Raw genomic sequence first — 21,839 nt, 5'->3', positions numbered from 1 at the left:
TCTACAGTTAGGAGACAGTAGCCATACTAATGTATAAAACAAGAAATGGCAGTATATTATCTAAAGGGACAACTGTAACTTATACAAAGTCTAATGATAATAACAATTATGCTTTATTAAAATTTGACTGTTGCAGGGAGAAGGAAAAAGAAAGCAGTGAAAGTGAATTAAATCACCCTCTTTTGTGGGTGAGTTAAGAAATATGAACTAAAAAATTTAGAGGTATTTACAGTTACAGGATTAGACATCCGAAGAACTAAAACCAGAAGCATTTAAAAGAGGGTGCTTCTGAGAGAGGTGCTGGCCTGTGGGTAGAGTGGAGGAGATTCTTCAATAGTAGTCTCCCTAGTTTTTGATTGAGGATGCTTTTATTTACAATGTATAAATGAAATTCTCCTGAACATTTTAACAATTGCAAACTCAATCAATCAATTATTTTGTATATTTCATTTACAAGAAACTTCTAAACAACACTACTTAGTGAAGTGAAAGTGAAAGTCCCTCAGTTGTGTCTGACTCTTTGTGATCCCATGGAGTATACAGTCCATGGAATTCTCCAGGTCAGAATTCTTAAGTGGGTAGCCTTCCCCTTCTCCAGGGGACCTTCCCAACCCAGGTCTCCTGCATTGCAGGCAGACTCTTTACCAACTGAGCTATCAGAGAAGCCCCCACTGAAAACGTTATTAAATTCCATTTACAATTTCAAATATAAACACCTAAAGACACAGATTTATAAATCTAATTAAAAATACTTTTCTATATATTTTTATGAACATAAATTAAAACTCATTAATATGGCATATCAAATTTCTTGGACATTTTCAACGCATTAAGCTTTAAAAACAACAGTAACAAAAAGAATCAAACCTTTAACTTTACAAAATGAGACTTTTCTAGCACATAAAAAGATGCTAAACATCACTAAATATCAGAGAAATGCAAGTCAAAACTACAGTGAGGTATCACCTCACACTGGTCAGAATGGCAAGCAGCAAAAAACCTATAAACAATAAATGCTGGAGAGGGTATGGAGAAAAGGGAACATTCTTACGCTGTTGGCGGGAACAAAAATTCGTACAAATACTATGGAGAACAGTATGAAGTTTTCTTAAACTAAAAACAGAACTACCAGATGATCCAACAATCCTACTACTGGACAGATATCTGGAGAAAACCGTAATTTGAAAAGACACATGTACCCCAATGTTCATTAGCACTGTTTATAATAGCCAAGACATGGAAGTAATCTAAATGTCCATCAACAGAAAAATGGATAAAAAACATGTGGTATGTGTATACAATGGAATACTACTCAGCCATAAAAGGAACAAAATAGTGCCATTTGAAGCAACATGGACAGACCTAGAGATTATCATACTAAGTGAAGTTAAGTCAGAGAAAGACAAACATCATATGATGTCACTCATATATGGAATCATATTTGGAACAGACCCACAGATTTCAAAAATACACCTAGTGTTAGTAAAGGGGAAACATGGTGGGGGGGGTATAAATTAGGAGCTTGGGATTAACATACACACACTATATAAAATGGATGGCCAACAGGGACCTACTGTATAGCACAGGGAACTGTATAGCACAGGGAAAAGAATCTTAAAAAGAATGATATATATATATGTATAACTGAATCACTATGCTATATATCTGAAACTGACATTGTGAGTCAATTATAGTCCAATAAAATTACAATAATAAAAAAAACCCCAGCAAAATCAGATTTTTCTAGGCATTTAAACATGACTACTGAGTTAAGATATTCTAAGAATTTCAGTTAAAATTACAAATCCAATGTCATTCCCTCTAATTTGCCAAATTTCTTAAACATCTCAAATATTGTAAAAGCTGACAAAATATGTGACACACAGCCAGTGGTTTCCAAACTTATCACCCTTGTATGACAACAACTTTTACAAAAGAGTTAATACTATAGCCATTGCTGTATAATTAGTTATTTTTGTAGACATTAATGGAGTGCCAACTTCTCCCAAATGAAGAGAACAAAACCACAACCGCAGGATCTCCAAGCCACTGGGGCTGGTCACAGGAACCTGGGTGTGCCACTTTGGGGATATCATCTCAGACACCCCCTGCCCAACTGAGCCCTCTCCTAGACAGGATTCTAGCTAAATAAGAGCCATGCACTAAATCCCCTGGACACCATTCCAATTTCATCCATGCTGATTTTAACTGTCTTTTAGCTTAACACTTGCTTTGGGTGGAGACATTTTGTACCCACCACATTCCAGGTGGCTTCTAATCTCCACTGCCTGATTTCTATTGTAAAGACCCTTCACCTTGTTCCTCTCACTTTAAATAGTCTCAGTGACCTTATCTTACAGTCACATATATAAAGCATCACAAGATCACTTATTCAATAGCAATTAGGATAATATGAGGGAGGAGAATTACAGTGTAAAGAAAGTGTCTCAGGAAGTGTTTCATTTAACAGCCGTAAGCTGGTTCTTTTATAGTTAGTTGTATGTTCCCGCAAATTATCAATAGATTGATAATTTGAATACTTTTAATACTGCTACAGCCTCTGGACAGAGAAAGCACTGGCGACCCACTCCAGGACTTTTGCCTGGAAAATCCCATGGACGGAGGAGCCTGGTGGGCTGCAGTCCATGGGGTTGCTAAGGGTCGGACACGACTGAGCGACTTCAGTTTCACTTTTCACTTTCACGCATTGGAGGAGGAAATGGCAACCCACTCCAGTGTTCTTGCCTGGAGAATCCCAGGGACGGCGGAGCCTGGTGGGCTGCCGACTATGGGGTCACACAGAGTCGGACACAACTGACGCGACTTAGCAGCAGCAGCAGCAGAGCCTCTGGATATTAAAATTTTAGAAACATTTCTCTCTCGCAAAAGGAGCTTGCATTTGGAAGCTTCACAGTTATTATTCTCTCCTGCCATACGTGTCCACTGAAACACTGAGCCTGAGGCAAGAGGTGTGGTGGAGTAGAGATGGCTACAGAAGACTTTCTGTCTTGAGGAAGTGATTCTTTTTTTTTTTTTTTTAAGTAATTAATTTGGAAGTGATTCTTAAACTGAGTAAAAATTGGTGTTGAGAGTGACTGTCAGGGTTGTCAAAATAGAAAACACATATGAAGGCTCTAACGTTGAAAAGGAGCATCATACATATGATATGCAATACTGATCTGGCATTTACTAAGTAGCTGGCACAATTTTAAGTACTTTAGAGTATTTTATTATAACAGTTGGAGAAATTTAGGCAGAACATGACTAAACAGCTTATTCAAGGTTGCAGAGTGTAAGTGATGGATCCTTGATTTGAATGCAGGCAGTCTGGCTCCAAGAACTGGGTGACAGAGGCCCTGGGAAGAGCAGGGGGTTGGGGCGAGATACAGCTAGAGAGGAAGGCGGGGGCCAGGCGTGCAGACCACCTTAAAGATTATGAACAAAAGAGTGTGCAAATTCAAGGAAGTTAAGGCGAGAACAGGCAGGATCACGTTTACATTTTTCAAAAAGTTCCCCTCTAGTGTACTATGGAGAACAGATCACGTGGGGCCAGTGTGGATTCAGGGAGATCTGTTAGGATGATATTCTAGTGGGTGACCCCTATGAGAGATGATGGAGTTGCTGGGGCCTGCACCAGGAGAGGGGCTAGGGCTGGGGGCATGTGGCAGATGTTCTAAAGGTTGACTTGAGCTAAAATTTCCAGCTAAAGAATAAACAGTGTACAGGGAATCGAATTGGATGAATTTGCAAAGAACAATCTCCTTTTAGAACATTGTTTTCATCTTGTTTGTAGGGGTATAGCCATATTTCTAGAGAACTGAAAAAGTTTTGTAGACCCACTTTATGTTATGTATTCCATGCAGTAGGGAACAGAATCTGTTTCCTGGCTTCCAGTTCAGGAGTTTGGGAATTAAGTCACATGAATAGCACCTCAGTTCAGTTCAATTCAGTTCAGTCGCTCAGTCGTGTCCGACTCTTTGCCGCCCCATGAATCACAGCACGCCAGGCCTCCCTGTCCATCACCAACTCCCGGAGTTCACTCAAACTCATGTCTATCGAGTCAGTGATGCCATCCAGCCATCTCATTCTCTGTCGTCCCCTTCTCCTCCTGCCCCCAATCCCTCCTAGGCTCAGAGTCTTTTCCAGTGAGTCCACTCTTCTCATGAGGTGGCCAAAGTATTGGAGTTTCAGCTTTAGCATCAGTCCTTCTAATGAACACCCAGGACTGATCTCCTTTAGAATGGACTGGTTGGATCTGCTTGCAGCCCAAGGGACTTGCAAGAGTCTTCTCTAGCACGATAGTTCAAAAGCATCAATTCTTTGGCGCTCAGCTTTCTTCACAGCCCAACCCTCACATCCATACATGACCACTGGAAAAACCATACCCTTGACTAGATGGACCTTTGTTGGCAAAGTAATGTCTTTGCTTTTTAATATGCTATCTAGCAGGTGTTTCCAAAAATTTAAATTGCCAAAATCTTTCTGGAGGATGAAGAACATTCAGAATTATTAAATAAGCTACTTCCAATAAACTGGTTAGCACTTAAACCGGAGAAGCCAGTGGCGGTCACCTTGTTGAAACCTGTTACCAGCCTCCCCCCACCCCAACCCCCCGAAAGCCTCAGACACTCAGCTCTCCCACAGTAAATGAAATTCAGAGAAACTGGATATCTTGCTGAAGTGCAGGTTCTGAAAATACTTCACACCAAAATATAGGAAAATTTGAGATTTTAGGCCCAATGAAGTCAGTCAGGGAGTGTCTGTATATCCTTTATTTTGGAGAGGAAAGATTATGATGGAGAAGACTTTGTATTTCATCCTTTCCTCTTCATAATATGTGAATGATTTGATACTTAGATCTGACCTGTTATCAGGAGGCAGTTCAATTACATAAACCTCCATAATTTATGTGATCATTCTGTTAACCATAAATTGTTTTTTTTACCATTACTGTTTATGTTCTAGCAGATCAGATTGGCTATCTCTAACACTGCTGTTTAATAGTCTTTGCACATATAAAATTTTTTAAATATATTTATTTCTTGAGAAACAAACTTCCACTGGGAAAGTTTCACAGTAGTTGTTCCCTTCTCTGATTCACATCCACTGATTTGTTAAGTCAAAGACAGCCAATGGTGCTTCTAAACCTGTGGAACTGGATTTTTTAAAACTACTCCTGCATTATGGATCCCTCTCCAAACAAAAAAAGACTTTATTGCCAACGGAACTAAGCATCTCAGCCAGTCTAAAATCACTCTTAAAGTTATAATAAATCTTTCAATTGCATTCAGGCTCGTCTGTCCATGGGGATTCTCCAGGCAAGAATACTGGAGTGGGTTGCCATGCCCTCTTACAGGGCATCTTCCCAAGCCAGGGATCGAACTGAGGTCTCCCACATTGCAGGCAGATTCTTTACTGTCTGAGCAACAAGGGAAGCCCCATCAAGATTTAGAACATGGAACTATATACTAACATTTATACTTTTCTTTAAATTTTTTAGTCTGAACTTTCAGATACTTTTAAAAAATGTTAGACTAATAGATGCATGATTTTTAGTGATCATTTATCATAAAATCAATCTATTTGTTCCCTTTTTAAAAAAAAGTTACAAAGTATATATGCATAGGAAAATAAACCTAGAAAACACAGGCTCTACTCGTAAGAACATTTCTTAAAAATCTGTAGTGGCTCTTGAACTAATAAGAGAGAAAAAAGACATAAAAAGTTGTCATTCCTTATTTTTGAACTTGATTTAAAAGCTAGATCATAATATATGCCTAATACCCCCAAAAAGGAATCTTTTTTCCCTCCAATCCTAGTATTCACTTGCTCTCTGTTCAGATATATTCCTGTCTGATAGACAACATTAAGTCATACTATAAACTAAATGACCTCTTCCCTTTTCTCACCACTTAAATCCAACATTAGGGAATTCTTACTGGTCGGAAACTTTTTATAACCTAAATGGCTGACAAGTGTGTAAGTTATTGTTCTAATACTATGGCCTCAAGCCATCTCTTAGAAATGGGTAAGTTTCACGTCTCCATCAGAGAGAGTTCTCTATGGGACGGGTTTACATGTCTTTGGCAGTCTAGTCAGTGTAAACAGGTGGAAGAATACCAGTAGGTATATTGGGGCAAAATTAGTTTCCTTATTTTGAAAATTAGATTAGCTGTACTTATACTGACAGAAACTGTTACATTGTTTTACATATTTCTGGGAAGAGGCATTTTTTTAACTTATTTTTTAATTGGAGGAAAATTGCTTTACGATGTTGTGTTGGTTTCTGCCATACAACAAAGTGAATCAGTTATAATTATATATATGTATACACACATATATGGGCTTCCCTGGTGGCCCAGACAGTAAAGAATCCACCTGCAATGTGGGAGACCTCAGTTCAGTCCCTGGGTTGGGTTGGGAAGATCCCCTGGAGGAGGGCATGGCAACCCACCCCAGTATTCTTGCCTGGAGAATCCCCATGGACTGAGGAGCCTGGTGGGCTACATGGGGTTGCTTAGAGTCAGACACGACTGAGCAATTAAGCACATACACACATATATATATTCCCTGTTAGATATTTAAAAAGTGAATTATACCTTTAAAAATATACTCTTGAAGTTTAGATAACATATAAGAAACTCTATCATTTCATTTATGTAATTTCTATTTCTTGATATTTTGTACTCTCAAATCTATTGTTTTACTCAGATTAGATCCTGCAAGTGGTTCCAAAACTATAAAATTATATAGCCTCAACCCTCTAAACTTTTTTGTCTTATGATGCTCTTACAGACCTCAGAGTAATATTTTTTTACACGACCTTAGTAATATGTCTTATGCTTACTCTCAGGCACAGCCTAGTCCCAAACACCATGTCTTAGAGGGGACAGTGGAAGTGTGAAATCCTAACTGTATACATAGTGTATCCAGACACTGCAGAATCTGTTGTTTCAGTTGGGTTGGCATGGGGAAAAGCTGAGGAGAATGAAATGTAAGTCTACGTAGCAACACTGAATCAGCAGAGCAGTGAAAGAGTGAAATCTGTAGGTAGGATATGACTTTTAAAAAATGTTTCTTTGTCTATCTGTCTAGAAGTTATAAGCTATCGTTCTTAGGTTCACTAAAATCAGACTCTGATCATTCAAGTAAGAGTGACTCATAAGGAAATCTAGGAAAGGCTGGTGGGGGATTGGGCAGTGGGATATCAAACAGCAAAATACAACAGGCAGGTGCTGTCCAAGGTAACTACCCTGTAAGGAAGTTCTAGAGACTGCTTCAGTGTGGTCCTGCCAGATGGGGCAGAGAACATTCTCACGCCCAGCCATCATTGGCTAAAGACTGCACCCGAGGATGTACATTTTCAGGAACTTCTGGCTTTCCTTGACCAGGCAGCCAGAGAGCAGTCCTCTGACAGACAGACCCGGTGCTGGCTGTTGGCAGGGAAAGCACATTGGAATCTACAACTGGAAGTACAAACATGACACAGGGACTCAAGGGGATAAGGATGGACCACTGACAATGTCTCTTATAAGATCCAAGAAACAGTTTATGTATTGTGAAACTTATAGCCGTTTTCGGCTATTTACTCAAATGCAAAAAAAAAAACAAACCTTCAAGAAAACTAAAAAGCTCAATCTATAAAACATTTCACCAATTATAAAACAATGGATTACTTCTTTCATGCAGATGACAAACACACATCTGTCTGAATTATATAAATTTTATTAGATCTTGAAAGGGAGAAGTATCATTCCCCCATTCTCTGTTAGGGACTTGAATGATCACAGATCATTGGTCAACTTTGAGGTGAAACCTCCTAAACCCAGATTCATCTTTTCTCTAGATCTCCTGTATTTTCTGACTGGTAAGGTATGATAATGAGAACAACCAAAAAGACATTTAAGATTTCTTTTAAGAGATTCAAGAGTAAATATTAGGTATACATATTGTATCAAAATACAAAGCTCATCTCCTCCCTTAGCTCCATGAGAAAATACTAAGGAGCTAAAGAAAACACTAAAAATCCCTGAAACGTGCTTGCCCAGTGATTTTCTTTGCAGCACACTGGTTCACATGATTCTAAATAGGAGATATTTAAAGAGCATGAGACATTTTAAGGGATGATGGTGGTGGTGTCATTTCAATGTAATTTCTAAAATGTTTTATTTCCTTCACAGCATTTTAAGATTGTCTTCTGAATTCTAACGCATTATGTTCCTTGATGGGAACTATAGCACATTAGAGTGCATACCAGTATGTATGTGAATGCTCAGTTTTCTTATATGTATAATTATTATATTTATGCAATAACTCTATTCCAAAGTCTCAAGGCGTTTTATTGAAATAATCTTCTTCACCTTAGCTAATTTTCTGAAACAGATTTCCAAATTTTAAAGACTTATATAAATTGAAAGCAATTACATAGCTTACCATAAAAAGAGTATAATGTATTAACTGTGTTAACTGTATACTATACACTAGATAATCGCTTATGAGGAAAATATGCTTGTTTATTGCCTTTTATGCTTGTCTATTATTACTTTGGAAATGTTTTTATGTTTTAGTAATAAAAGTTAAATTTTTCTTTTTAAAAAACTAGTTACACATGGAATATTCCAGTTAAATGGACTGAAGATGATGAACAAAGGATTACATTATACAATAGGTCAGAAACAGGAGGTAAATATCGTCAATTGATTTATTTCTTCCTTGAATTAATGTATTACATTAAATAAGTATGTGTAAAGAAACAACAATAAAACTGGAACTTATGATGTAAATTTCAACTAAAAGAAATCTCTTAAATAATTAACTGATGAGCCCACAGCCTTATCTTTAATAATGAGAATTTTTTGCCTTAAGAAATTCTTTGTAATGATTTACCATAACTGACACAATAATAAATGCCTACATTCAAAGAGAAGGGTCATACACCCAACCACTAGAAGATCAGTACATCAGTTTTCTTCTTTCCTTTCCTCTCTTCCCTCTTTTTTTCCTTCCTTTCTTTTTTCCGTCTTCCTTTCTTTTTTTAAATATCAAATGTCACTGAATTTCTTAAAATGTTATGTGACAAGTCCGACTTTTAAAATACTGCCATGAAATCAGACCTAATGTTTTTCTCAAACCAGCATGACACTAGAATTTTTAACGACACTAAATTATTTTTTCTAAGCTGTAAGTTGTCACCAGTAACTCAAGGGACTATCTATATCTATACCCATTCATCTCCCCATCCATCCATCCATCTTCCTAAGTGAACATATTAGCCCTTGCCTGTGTTAAAGTTCAGCTGTGACTGTTCCACCCACTTAAGTCAACTTGAAATACATTTCTGTACTCTATCTCCATTCATTTGTATTTTCTTTTCTTGAAAAATTTTCGAGTTATATGAAAACAAGACCTTATCACATGTTTTCTACTACAGATCGCTGAAAAAATAATTTTAAAAAAGGCAAGTTTTAGCCACTATCCAAGAAGAATCCTGCTTTCTATACTTCTGCTATTGCGCTTGTTTTGTGTTTCAAAGTCGCTTCTTATCTAAAACAAAATGAGACTCTTCTTCATCCCATCCCATCCCATGAGGACTTGGTTTCCAAATAGCGTTTGGCATGGACTTTCACCCACTGCTTCTCAAGAATAAAAGCAGATCATCTACCCTCTATTTACATATGCCTATTTGCTTTTGCAAAATATTCTAAAGTAGTAATTCATTTCCTCTGGCAAGTGAATTTTTACCCTATTTCCAGTAGATTAAACAAAAAAAAAAAAAACAGTTTTATTGAGATACAGTTCACATACTATAAAATTCCCCCATTTAAAGTGTGCAATCTAGTTTTTATTACATTCACAGATATGTGTAACCATTCAGTTCAGTTCAATTCAGTCGCTTAGTCGTGTCCGACTCTTTGTGACCCCATGAATCACAGCACGCCAGGCCTCCCTGTCCATCTCCAACTTCCGGAGTTCACTCAAACTCATGTCCATCAAGTCGGTGATGCCATCCAGCCATCTCATTCTCTGTCATCCCCTTCTCCTTCCGCCCCCAACATTTCCCAGCATCAGAGTCTTTTCCAGTGAGTCAACTCGTCGCATGAGGTGGCCAAAGTATTGGAGTTTCAGCTTTAGCATCAGTCCTTCCAATGAGCACCATTACCACAGTCAATTTTACAGCATTTCAGTCACCTCAAAAAGAAATTCCACACCCTTTAGCTATCAACTCCTCTGTTCTCCTATACTCCAGCCCTAAGCAACAACTAACCTATTTTTTTATCTTCATAGATTTGGTTATTTTGGACATTTCATATAAATGGAATGATACCCATAGCATTTTGTGAGTGGCTTCTTTCACCTAGCTTGTTTTCAAATTCATCTATGTCATAGCATGTATCAGTATGTCATCCCTTTTTATTGCCAAGTTATATTTATATCATATTGATATACCACCTTTTGTTTATCCGTTCATTAGTTGATGAGCATATGGATTGTCTTTTGGCTATTATGAACAATATTTCTATAAACATTTGTGTACAAGTTTCTACGTGGCTCCCATAAGGTTTTTCAGCTTTGATTCTTTTTTTATTTTTATTATAAATTATTCATGATTTTAAAAATAATTTTATTTATTTGTGTATGTTTGGCTGTGCTGGATCTTCACTGATGCAAGGCTTTTCTCTCGCTGCGTTGAGCAGGGCTGCTCTCTGGTTGCAGTGTGTGGGCTTCTCACTGTTGTGGCTTCTCCTATTGCAAAGCAGTGGTTCTAGGGCTTGCAGGCTTCGGCAGTTGCAGCTCACGGCTTCGATAGTTTTGGCTCTCCAGCTCTAGAGCACAGGCTCAATAGTTGTGACCCATGACACGTGGGATTTTCCCCGGATCACGGATCCAACCTGTGTCTCCTGCATTGGCAGGCAGATGCTTTACCACTGAGCCACCAGGGAAGCCCTACTTTGTGATTTTTAGTTTGTAGTATAAACTCTACCATCTCTACTACTGTCAAGGTAAGACCCTTCACTGTTGCCTTTACAACAAAAACTTTCTCTTGGTCATTTATACTAACTTTAATTGATGTAGTCAGCAATTTCTCCTAAATTCTTCTAGAATACCCAGATCAGTATTTTATATAGGATAATTTTGTTTGCATACCAAGACCTTTTCTGACCTTTTTCTTACTTAAGCCAAAGGAAAATGGAGACAGAAAAAAATACAGTAAAAAAGAAAAAAATGTTCGATAGCACTGATAAACAACATAATGAGGCTAGGATTTCCTTGGGAAATTTTCAGTGGATTTGGCTGAAATATTACTACATATTTTCCCCATTGATTACCACTGGTTAACTGAAGATTGGGGAAACATCTGGGAATCTTCTTGATTTGATGTTTACAAATTTAAAAGCATGGATAATTTATTTTCACTAATACGATCTATCCAGAATTTCCATAAACTGAGGTTTTCAAAAAAGTAAAATTTCTGGGTAACTAACGTTTATTCCAGTGGTCCAGAAAATAGATTTCAGGAGTTGATAATTAACATTTTTCTTATATGTATTGTGTCCTTATTAGACACAATATTTTAATAATGAACTTAGTCCTTAATTAATTAAAAAATTAATTATTTCAAACAAGTATTTACTAAGCCCTAACTAATGGGCCAGACACCAGGGTAGGTATAGAGATAATGCTGAGGGAAAAATTCCCACAATTCTTACTTTGTAGCACTTACTGTCTAGGGAGGGTGTGGACGAGTCAGCAGGGAAATATAACACCATGTCATAAGGGCGACTGAGCGACTTCACTTTCACTTTTCACTTTCACACACTGGAGAAGGAAATGGCAACCCACTCCAGTGTTCTTGCCTGGAGAATCCCAGGGACGGGGGAGCCTGGTGGGCTTCCGTCTATGGGGTCACACAGAGTCGGACACAACTGAAGTGACTTAGCAGCAGCAGCAGCATAAGGGCCTGGTGTGGTAAGAGCCAAAGGGGCTCACAGGAGAAATACAAGTGGAGATCTGGAAGCTGAGAAAAGTTAGTAAAGAAAGGGACATCTGTCTGAGGGTTGGGGGGACTAAAGGTAGAGTTTATGTGGATAATAGGATTGACTGAGTATAGGCTCAGTGCTATGGACAGAAAATGTTAGTATGAAGTGGGAGAGAGCAAAGGGCTCGCAGGGCAACCTCAACGATCCCTCTGTCATTAGATTTGAGGCATTTCTTTTGCTGTAACTACCGACTTTTATCTGTCCCTCCCTTCCCTGTAGAATATTCCTTGAGAAATGAAGCTTATTTTTTGTTGTTGTGTGGTTGTTCCATATCTCCAGTAACTGTTAATTGAAGGAATGAATGAAGTGGCTGTAATGTCCACAGAGCTTTGATGACAAATCTATCTTTATCTGCAATTTCAGAATCATGACTGGTCATTTAGCCAGAAGCAAATTAGACATCTCTTCCTACTTCAAAGTGCCTGCTCCATTTTTAGGCTAGGCAATAAGTTCCTGTTTCCTGTTTAGGGACATCTTCAACTCCCAGCTCAGAGTGCAGATGACAACATGTCCTGAGGGTACTGAATGGGCAATCAGCTCAGGTTACCAGCCCCGCCTCCTTCTTCTTGGTTTCTGTGGTGATTCATCAGCTAGAAATTTCCCAGGCAATAGTGGGGCTTCCCCTAAGATCTTTCACTCACATTTGTGTTGTGCACAATATTTTAAACATGAAAACAATGAAACATGTACTTTGTAACAAAAGAGGATCTCCATCTCAGGGCCTTCTCTGGCAATTCTAACCTACCCTGAATAATCTCTCCTCTTATTGTTGAGAGCATATTTTGTGCTATTAGTTTCATCAATCCTTAGTATTATTCCTTAGATTTTAAGCAACGTCATTATTAAGGTTAATATTCTCTGCCTTTTCTTTTTATGTAGATTATAAGCTCTTTGAAGATACACATTGCACATCATACTCCCTGTCTCCTGTTCACCCTATTCCCTCAAGGTGCTGTGTTCATCTTAAGATGTACTAAGAATTCAGCAAGTCCTTTCGCAAGGCTTGTTTGCCTGAAGACTGCTGTGTTTCTAGAGGTTGCCTATGTATAGTGAATGCCTCTATCTTTAACATCAGCTACTATACTGTCTATTGTCAATGCATCTACATTTAGTGGTATACCACCTTTTTGTTTTTAATCTTCTGCTTTCCAACATTTAGAAGACTTATAGATTAGCATATGATATCAGACAACCCATCTTGCTAAAACATATTTAAAAATAGGGATTCATGAGCATATAAGGTCTAAAAGATAATTTTAGGGCATAGGAAGTAGAATAGACTTTGTGATGACTGTTTGCACAACTCTTTCAGATTAGATATTATGGATGATTTAGAGAACCAAATTCTATCATATAAATATTCCTAAAATTTTACGGTAGTTATATTTAAATATTTCATATCAAAATAATGATGGGCATATATTTTTCAAATTTAATGAGAGAGAGAGAAAGAAAAGAAAAATCCATAATCATTCATTATGGATTCAGTTTTGCAGATTCAGAAGCTCAGTTTGTTTAATTCAGCACTGGTCAACCAAGTCTTGAAAGACTTATTCACATGAACCATACATATAGGAATGCTAATTTGTTAATTTACACAAATTAAAACATACTGGCTAACATGAACTAGAATATTCACGTCAGCTAATTAGGTATCTCTTCTAGGAAGAAAGTTTATTTAATTAGGGTAAAGGGAGAGCTAAGTTACGTCAATTACTTTAAAGATGTCAATCAAGCTGTGACAGCTTTGTATATTGCATTAACTAGGGGAGCCTAATTATTGCAAATATTGGCGATCAGTAATATTTCAATGAAATAAAAATTTCTTATTCATGCAACAGTCCAATGGAGGTATTCCTGACCTGCCGTCCCTCCTAGGTAGCTCACTCCCAGATAATGACTTAGAATTCCTCTTTTTCCTTCTTATGGCTCCACTTCCTCTCTCTCTGCAAACTACTATTAGACTTCTGTGCTGCATCTTTTGCATCTGATCAGAGGACAGAGGAAGATAATGGAGGGACCAGACCTGGAAGTGCATCTATTATTTCTGCCCACACTTTATGCCCCAGTGCCAGTCATATGTTGCCACCTGACTGCAAGGGAGGCTAGTAAATATAGTCCAGCTGTGTACCTAGAAGAAAAGGGAAGTGTGGGAAGCAACCAACAGATTTCTCCACATACACTGTTTTCTGTAACAGCAGATCTGTCAAATGATCTGGAACACATGTACCAGCTCAGCTGGGTACCTGCTTCCCTGGGCAAACTAGGGACACATCAACAGATCTTCACTATCCGACTCTCTTTTGCAGTTATTTCTTCCCAGTCACCAAAACCACTGCCCGTGATATTTCTTCATCATGACAGTCACAATGCATTTTTCCCCAATTCCTGCTTATTATGTATTATGTATTAATCCTATATCTTTCTTTTCAGGGAGATCCTCTAGGCTTCCTGCTGAGATTTAGATGGGACTCTATAATTATTACTAACACAATAATTATATTATTATTTCCTTGAATAAGTAATTTGTTGGAAACATTGTCACAAATGGATAACCAATCCATTTTACAATGGATCATGTTAGTGTTTGTTTCAGAGATTAAACTTTTCTTCCTTACCCCAAATTCCAAGTAGTGCATCCTACTTGAAATTTTTAGATCTCCAAATATAATTTGTATGTCATTAGTAAAAAATAGTATTCTTATACCTTTCAGCTGTTTTACTATTAAGAGATACACAAATTTAATAAAATAAATATGAACTGTAATTTTATACAGAAAGATAATTTGCTTAAAGGATTGATGGAACCCGGTATTTATGTCACCAAAGAAAAATGTTTCTTTCTCTAGAAATTTCAGGCTATCACAAGCTGTCTAGTTGACTAAATTTTGTTGTAATTATTTACATAAAACAGTATATTAAAGAACTAGTATGCATGCTTTGCTATTGAAATCTAAGTTGAAATTAGCCTCTGAATGAAATTTTGAATTAACAGACAAAAGGAAAAAAAATTTTAGAAAGAGCTCCTACCCAGAAAGAATCCATTTACCACTCTTAGGCATAAAACTAGCAAGAAATGGTGCAAAACAATTTATAAATTGTGTGATTACTATGTGGCCATTAAATCTACATCTTCATATATATATAATGAAATTGAAAAGTGTTTACAATATAATTTCAAGTGAAAAGGATCAACAATCAAAAACACAATAAATTTCTCTATATGTATTGTATCTTCACATGTGCATATATTTGGAAGATAAATACATATATACATATACACACAAGATAAAAATGTAATGTCAACTGGTGGTGGATAATTTTTGTATTCTTCATTATACTCTTTATTTTCCAAATACATATTTGAAACCATAAAGAACACATGCTACTGTTGTAATCAGAAAGATCTTAATAGTAACTGGAGAAACAGAATGAATCATGCACCATTTACTTCTATGTACTGCCTGGAACAGGCATCAGTATTTTATCCTACTTACTTCACTGTGCAACTAAACAACCCAACAGTATTTTGTTGTTGACAGCTGTTCCAGGAGTAGCACGAACTTGGAAAGTCCAGTAACTACTAACTTCCTGGACCTCAGCTTTCTCATCCATAAAGTGAGAAAAATCACAGTAACTCTAGACAGGCTTAACTAGGTATATATAAAGCACACTAAAATACTGCCGTATTTAGATGGATTGCCAGGAACTTCTCAATGTTATTTATATTTGCTTTGCTATTTATAGAACTGGCGGCATATCCCCTTTCATAATAATGGGGATAGCTACCATCTGTTGGACACATAACTATGTAGCCAACGCTTTACCTGTGTTATCTTATTTAATCTTCACAATAGCCCCGTGAGGGATTTTTATCCATTTCCCTATGGTGAACTGAGACACAGAGAGGTCAAGTAATTTGGCCAAGATCACACAGCGAGTAAGTCATAGAGCCATGATTCTATCCTAGATCTGTCAGACTCGAAAGTTCATGCTCTTTCTCCTGTAACATATGGCTCTGTGCTTAGCAAGAGGCTCTTCTGATACAAACATTCAAAGTGTATGGCTGCCAAAAGATTAGCTTCCTTTCAACAACCTGTCCGTGGGAGAATGACAAAGAAAGATAAATACTACATGAGTGAGGTAAAGGTTTACAATTTGTCAAGAACCCACTATGAATGTTCCTAAAGAAACTTATTGTCTTGTTGAAGTGTTTACTCATGTATCATGAAAAACTACTGTGTCGTTGGATATCTTCCAAACCTTGCGAGCACTTCCAAAATGTAAATCACCTTTCCTCCCAAACTGACTCATCTTCTTCCGTTCCTTCTTCAATGGCAACACCATTATTCATCCAATCATGCACCCCATTTTCCCCTCTAACTGTCCACATCAAGTCAGAAAAGATAGTGTTGACTTTACTGGTGATGTGTCTCTTGAACACATCATCTATTTTCATCATCTCCACATTAAGGTAAGCCTTCATTTTCTCTTGCCCTAGATTATTATAGTAGACTCTAGAGTCTCCTTCCAAAATCTCCTTCCCATCCTACCATCAAAATTATCTTTCTAGAAACAGACCTGAGTATATTATTTACCTGCCTAAAAATCTTCTCTTTTCTTACCATCTCTCAGAAGATGGACTTAATACAGCATGTGGCTCTTCACACTGAAGCCCCACTTTTACTTCCAGCCTCATATCCTATTTCCTAATATCACATCCCATGTCATTATTACATTAAACTATTTGAAGTTATTTAAGCATACTAAGGATTCCCACATCACTATTTAAATTGCATATTGTCCATACAGACAAGAGTATAGGAGTTAAAAAGTATATGAGTAATGCTAACCAAACACTGGTCATATCAGAGCATAAATACTATTTGGAGTTCAGTTCAATTCAATTGCTCAGTGTCCAACTCTTCGAGACCCCATGGACTGCAGTATGCGAGGCTTCCCTGTCCTTCACCAACTCCTGGAGCTTGCTCAAACTCATGTCCACTGAGTCAGTGACACCCTCCAACCATCTTATCCTCTGTTGACCCCTTCTCCTGCCTTATTTTGAGTAGTTTTTACTTAAAATGTAAGTCTTTGTTCCTTCAATATTGAGCTTAAAAAATCTATATCCTAGAGCCTATGTAAATTCTAAATACTACTGTAGAAATAAAGTTAATTTGGTAAATCCATTGATGAAAAAACACTGATATAATCAATTGAAATATGGAAGTAGAAGGCTTTATAAAAATAAATACAATTGGGAGAACGAGTATGAAATGGACTACAAGATCAAAAATGCTGTATTTGGATTTTAGTCCTATTGCAAGCCTTCTTGACATTTGAAAATTGTTACTGACTCTCAAATCATTATTCTGCTTAGCAATCACCATATCCATCAATTAGAATATTGATTTTAAATAAACAAAGTATTCTTTTAAATGTTTACGTTTTTATATCCTACCCAGGCTATCCTAGTGAATATTCTTTGGGTAATTAATCCATCATGATTAAGAATATGTGGATTACTCCCAAAGGGCGTGGACTTCTCTGTCTTTAAGTATTGTGTTTTTTTTTAAATTTTTTTATTGAGGGATTGACAAGCACAGAATTATTTCACCCATATGACAAGCTTCTGAAAGTAAAAAATAATAATGTCCCAAATTACAGGGCAGTTATTTATATTACTTATTTCTTTTTCAGCTCACACACTACAATGACATGTTAAAGTTAGGCAATAGGAATAATAAGAATTAGACTTTGGGGCTTTGATTCCAAATCAAACTTGACTCCTCAAGCTAACATTTCTTTTCTTCTTGCCCTCTGGGTCTAATTTCTATGTGTTGACAGTATGTGCAAACATGTTTCTCATTAGTGTTTATTTACTACCACAGGAATCACATTGGAATCTTCTCTTAGTGGAAATGCTTTTCTCAAAATAAACCCTGATCATATTGGCTTTTACCGTGTAAATTATGAAGTATCAACTTGGGAATGGATAGCTACCAATCTTTCCCTCAACCACATGGTAAGAGTGGAAATGGCTGTGAATTTTTTACTTTTGTTCTAAGACCAGCATCTTAATGATATTAATTTTTAAATATATTTTGCTTTAAGATTCATGTTTCCTACCTTTTTTTCTTTCTCTTCCCAGGACTTTTCTCCTGCTGATCGTGCAAGTTTTATTGATGATGCTTTTGCCTTGGCACGGTAGGTTTTAGAATGAGATTCAATTATTTAAAATACTATGGATCTTGTCATAAATTTCTTTTAAAATGAATTACAACAAAGTTTGAGTATTAATTTATAGTTTAAAGTATCCAAAACCACTATTTACATTATTATTTTATATAACTTTCTTCCTTAAAACTAGTATGAGCCTTATAGCCAAAATACTGATATCAGCCCTTAACAGACACAAAAACCTCACCTACCCTATTGACTTTAAGTGAGGTTTGACTAATCTGAGTTCTTGAGCTAATTAGGAGTGACACTTACAAATGCTCAAAAGTGCACCATTATAATTTGATTTAATAAAAAGACAAACAATGTGTTTCATGAACTCATCTCTGTGAGCCTAAACCCATTGTAAGATTTTATGGCTAGAGTTTTCAAATATTATTCAGGTCATTGGGGTAAGAAGAATGAGACATGGCACTCTAGGACTGATAGAATTAAAGTGTCATTTCAGAAATTTGAATTTTTTCTCACGGCCTAAAGGTAGTTACACTTAGAAAAAACAACCTACACTTTGAAAAAAAAATCAACATAGATTGGGGTAATGTAAGAGTAGTAACCACAGCACCTTTGAGATTCTTTTTTCAGATAGGCTAACATTAGTAATTTGACCAGTGTTTTTTGAATTTCTGGCACTTCTGTAGGAGCTAGGGGCACACCCAACTTGTTTTGCTGACTTTGTAGTAGCCTCATTTTAGACACAAGCAATGTACTGACAATGAGATGCTAGTTCCCCTTGTCGAGTTGGGTGTCCATTTTATGGGTCCCTGCGTTTCCAATAATATTAATTGCTATTGCCTATTAATTATCCATCTCACCCACCAAATTATAAGTTTCATGAAGGTAGGCACCTGGATCATGTTCCTCTTCATTTTATCCCCAGCTCCTAATTAATTATGCCTGGCCCCTGGTAGATGCTCATTAAATAGGTACTGAACATATGGCCGGAAGGATAGTATAACAGCACTAAAGGCATGGGAGAACTATTTTACATGGACTCCCTAGATATTGCAAGTTAGAAATCCGTTGTGACATTTTTAAGGGGGGAATTTACAGGGAATTAAAAACAAGCTCTCGAACCACATTAAAATCCTGGCTCTGTATAACCTTGAGAGAGTTTCTTCACTTGTCTCTGCTTCAGTTAGTTTCCTTATTAGTAAAATGGATATGAACTTACAAGACTCTTATGAGGAATAAGTGAGAGAGTGTACACAAAGGACTCCAACCATTGTCCAGTCTTTAGGAAGTGCTCGATAGATCACAGTGCTTGACCGAACAAGCACCCACCATTGATTTGCAGCAGCAAAGAAGCATTTGGAGGCTCAGTGGTAAAGAATCCACCTGTCACAATGCAGGAGACATAGGTTTGATCCCTGGGTCAGGAAGCTAGCCTGGAGAAGGAAATGACAGCCCACTCCAGTATTCTTGTCTCAGAAATCTCATGGACAGAGGAGCCTGGCAGACTACATTCCCTGCGATTGCACAGAGTTGGACACGAGTTAGCAACTAAACAAAAGAAGCATTTAGAAAAGCTCTTCTAAATTTGTAATCTAGACTCTACTGTAGGTAATAGAACTTGATTCTCATTGGTGAACTCCAAGTTTAATCTCCTGGCAATGTAACAGATTATTTTCATTATGTTATATTATGTCAATCCCTCATTTATAAATATTTATTGAGCACCTACTCTGTTCCTGGCACTATGTAGCTTGGGAAAATTAAGTAGTGATATGGTGAAAGAAAATGATCCACCTTTTAGGGAATTCCCTGGCAGTGCAGTGGTTAGAACTCTGCACTTTCACTGCTGAAGGCATGGGTTCAATCCCTGGTCCGAGAATTAAGAAACTGAAAGCTGCATGGTGTGGCCAAAAACAAAAACTTTTTTAAAGATGATAGGACTATTAGATTTTTTTTTCAGGAAAACTCTCCTGTGAATGCACTGTGATCTTTTCCAAAGCTTAGAATCTTGTCTGTAAAGATTATAAAGATATTATAATATCTTTACAGTTTAATATCCATCATAACACAATGCAGACAGTTCTTTTGCTTTAAGAAGTGAAAGAATCTCGAACAGCTTTCTCTGAGGAATGGTATACAAAGTGGATAATTCACACAATTGAACAGTCTTCCTGCATTTGTTCAGCTGCTTGACCATAGCCCCATCGAATTTTGAAGAGCTTCAGAAAGGAAGAAAAGTGAAACAAATTTGAAAGTCAGAAAGCATGTAGAATCACACAGCAACCAATCCAGAAAATACCTGAGCTGTCATCTGAAACACTGCCTGAGCTATTGAGTTATCACCCAATTTCTGCCTGCAACACATGAGGAAAAATGGACTCAGAGAGAAACAGACCCCAACCTGTGTTAGTTTAGAGTCTGTTCCAAATCACTCAAACTTCAGAGAAAAATAGAAATGCGTAGACAGGTAAGTGCACGAGCGAGGATTAGAATTTACACAGTTCTACTCTGATATTCAAAAAGAAATGAACTATTCTGTTTCATCAGTAAAAGGACAGACCTAAAAAGAAAAATATTCTTGATTTCCCTGCCCCCAAATGTGAGGAGCCAGGACTCTTATGCTCTCCAGCTGGGCACATTTGCTGAAGACAAGGAGTAAGAATTCACCCAGTCACTTTGAGTCCCCACGACAGGCTCAGCTCAACCATACGCCCTGCCTAGTTACACCCTCAAAGTTTTTAAGTTCAGTTAAAGTTTCTCCCAGCCCCGGCTCAGGCTAGTTTCAGGTCAGCCACCTGCAATGAGAACAAGGTGCCTGATCTCCTCTCCGTGTTGCTACATGGAGCTCCTACTTTTCACCAGGTCGCCTCTGATTCTCCACTGCACAGAGCACAGACAGGGCAAATGAGGGAAGATGCTGACATGCTGTCCACTTCTGGTCCTCTCTGAACTCTGGACATGTTTAACACTGATGCTTTCCCTTGTCTGCTGCTTTCATGGAATATGTGCTATTTTATGGCCCATTCCATGGCCAACGGTCTTTCTTCTGAAGTTCCCTGAGGTAAGGAAGTGAAAACTTCCAAACCACATCTAGTCTATAGCAAGTATTCATATATCCTTTCCCCTGACAAAGTCTGGAGAGATGGGCCACCTCATGCATTCCTCTCTCTTCACTCTGTTGTTAAAGCAGTAGTCAACTACAGTCTCTCATCCTTTAGATTTCTTGGGGATCAGACACCAGGCCATTGTGTCCACACGAGTTCCAAGATATACAGATAAAACTCTTCAAGTGGTTCCACTGAAACCTCTTTTCTAGACTGGGTGTGACGGGGAAAGCATCCTACACTCTTGTCCTCCGTGAGAGGACAGCACTTGCAGTACACTGACGGAATCCTCCAAAAGTGTGTGTTAGCCACTCAGTCGTGTCTGACTCTTTGTGACCCCATGGACTGTAGTCCGCCAGGCTCCTCTGTCCATGGAATTCTCCAGGCAAGAATACTGGAGTGGGTAGGCATTTCCTTCTCCAAAAGCCCTCTTCTAAAATGTCTCTCTCTCCCTGTTAGGCATTCCAATCTCTTTCACAGGCTGTAGTGGGCTATCAGCTGAGGG

General features: G+C 37.6%; 1 protein-coding gene and 1 long non-coding RNA gene across 2 annotated transcripts in view; one reads left to right on the top strand and one right to left on the bottom strand.

The window, feature by feature from the left end:
* The window catches only part of LOC129561540 (uncharacterized), a 124,527-nt gene that overhangs the window by 53,958 nt on the left and 48,730 nt on the right, over nt 1-21,839 (bottom strand). The gene's annotated exons all lie outside the window — the stretch shown is intronic.
* The window catches only part of ENPEP (glutamyl aminopeptidase), an 82,165-nt gene that overhangs the window by 42,363 nt on the left and 17,963 nt on the right, over nt 1-21,839 (top strand). The window contains exons 11-13 of the mRNA XM_055434170.2: nt 8,603-8,682; nt 17,930-18,063; nt 18,190-18,245. Of these exons, the coding sequence (XP_055290145.2) occupies nt 8,603-8,682; nt 17,930-18,063; nt 18,190-18,245 (270 nt within the window). The remainder of the gene's footprint in view (nt 1-8,602; nt 8,683-17,929; nt 18,064-18,189; nt 18,246-21,839) is intronic.

This window comes from Moschus berezovskii, chromosome 5 (assembly GCF_049115385.1).
Source record: "Moschus berezovskii isolate FMDL1 chromosome 5, NW_MosBer_1.0, whole genome shotgun sequence".
Lineage (NCBI taxonomy): Eukaryota > Metazoa > Chordata > Mammalia > Artiodactyla > Moschidae > Moschus > Moschus berezovskii.
The sequence above is the reverse complement of the archived record's forward strand: the minus strand, read 5'-3'. Positions and strand labels throughout refer to the sequence as shown.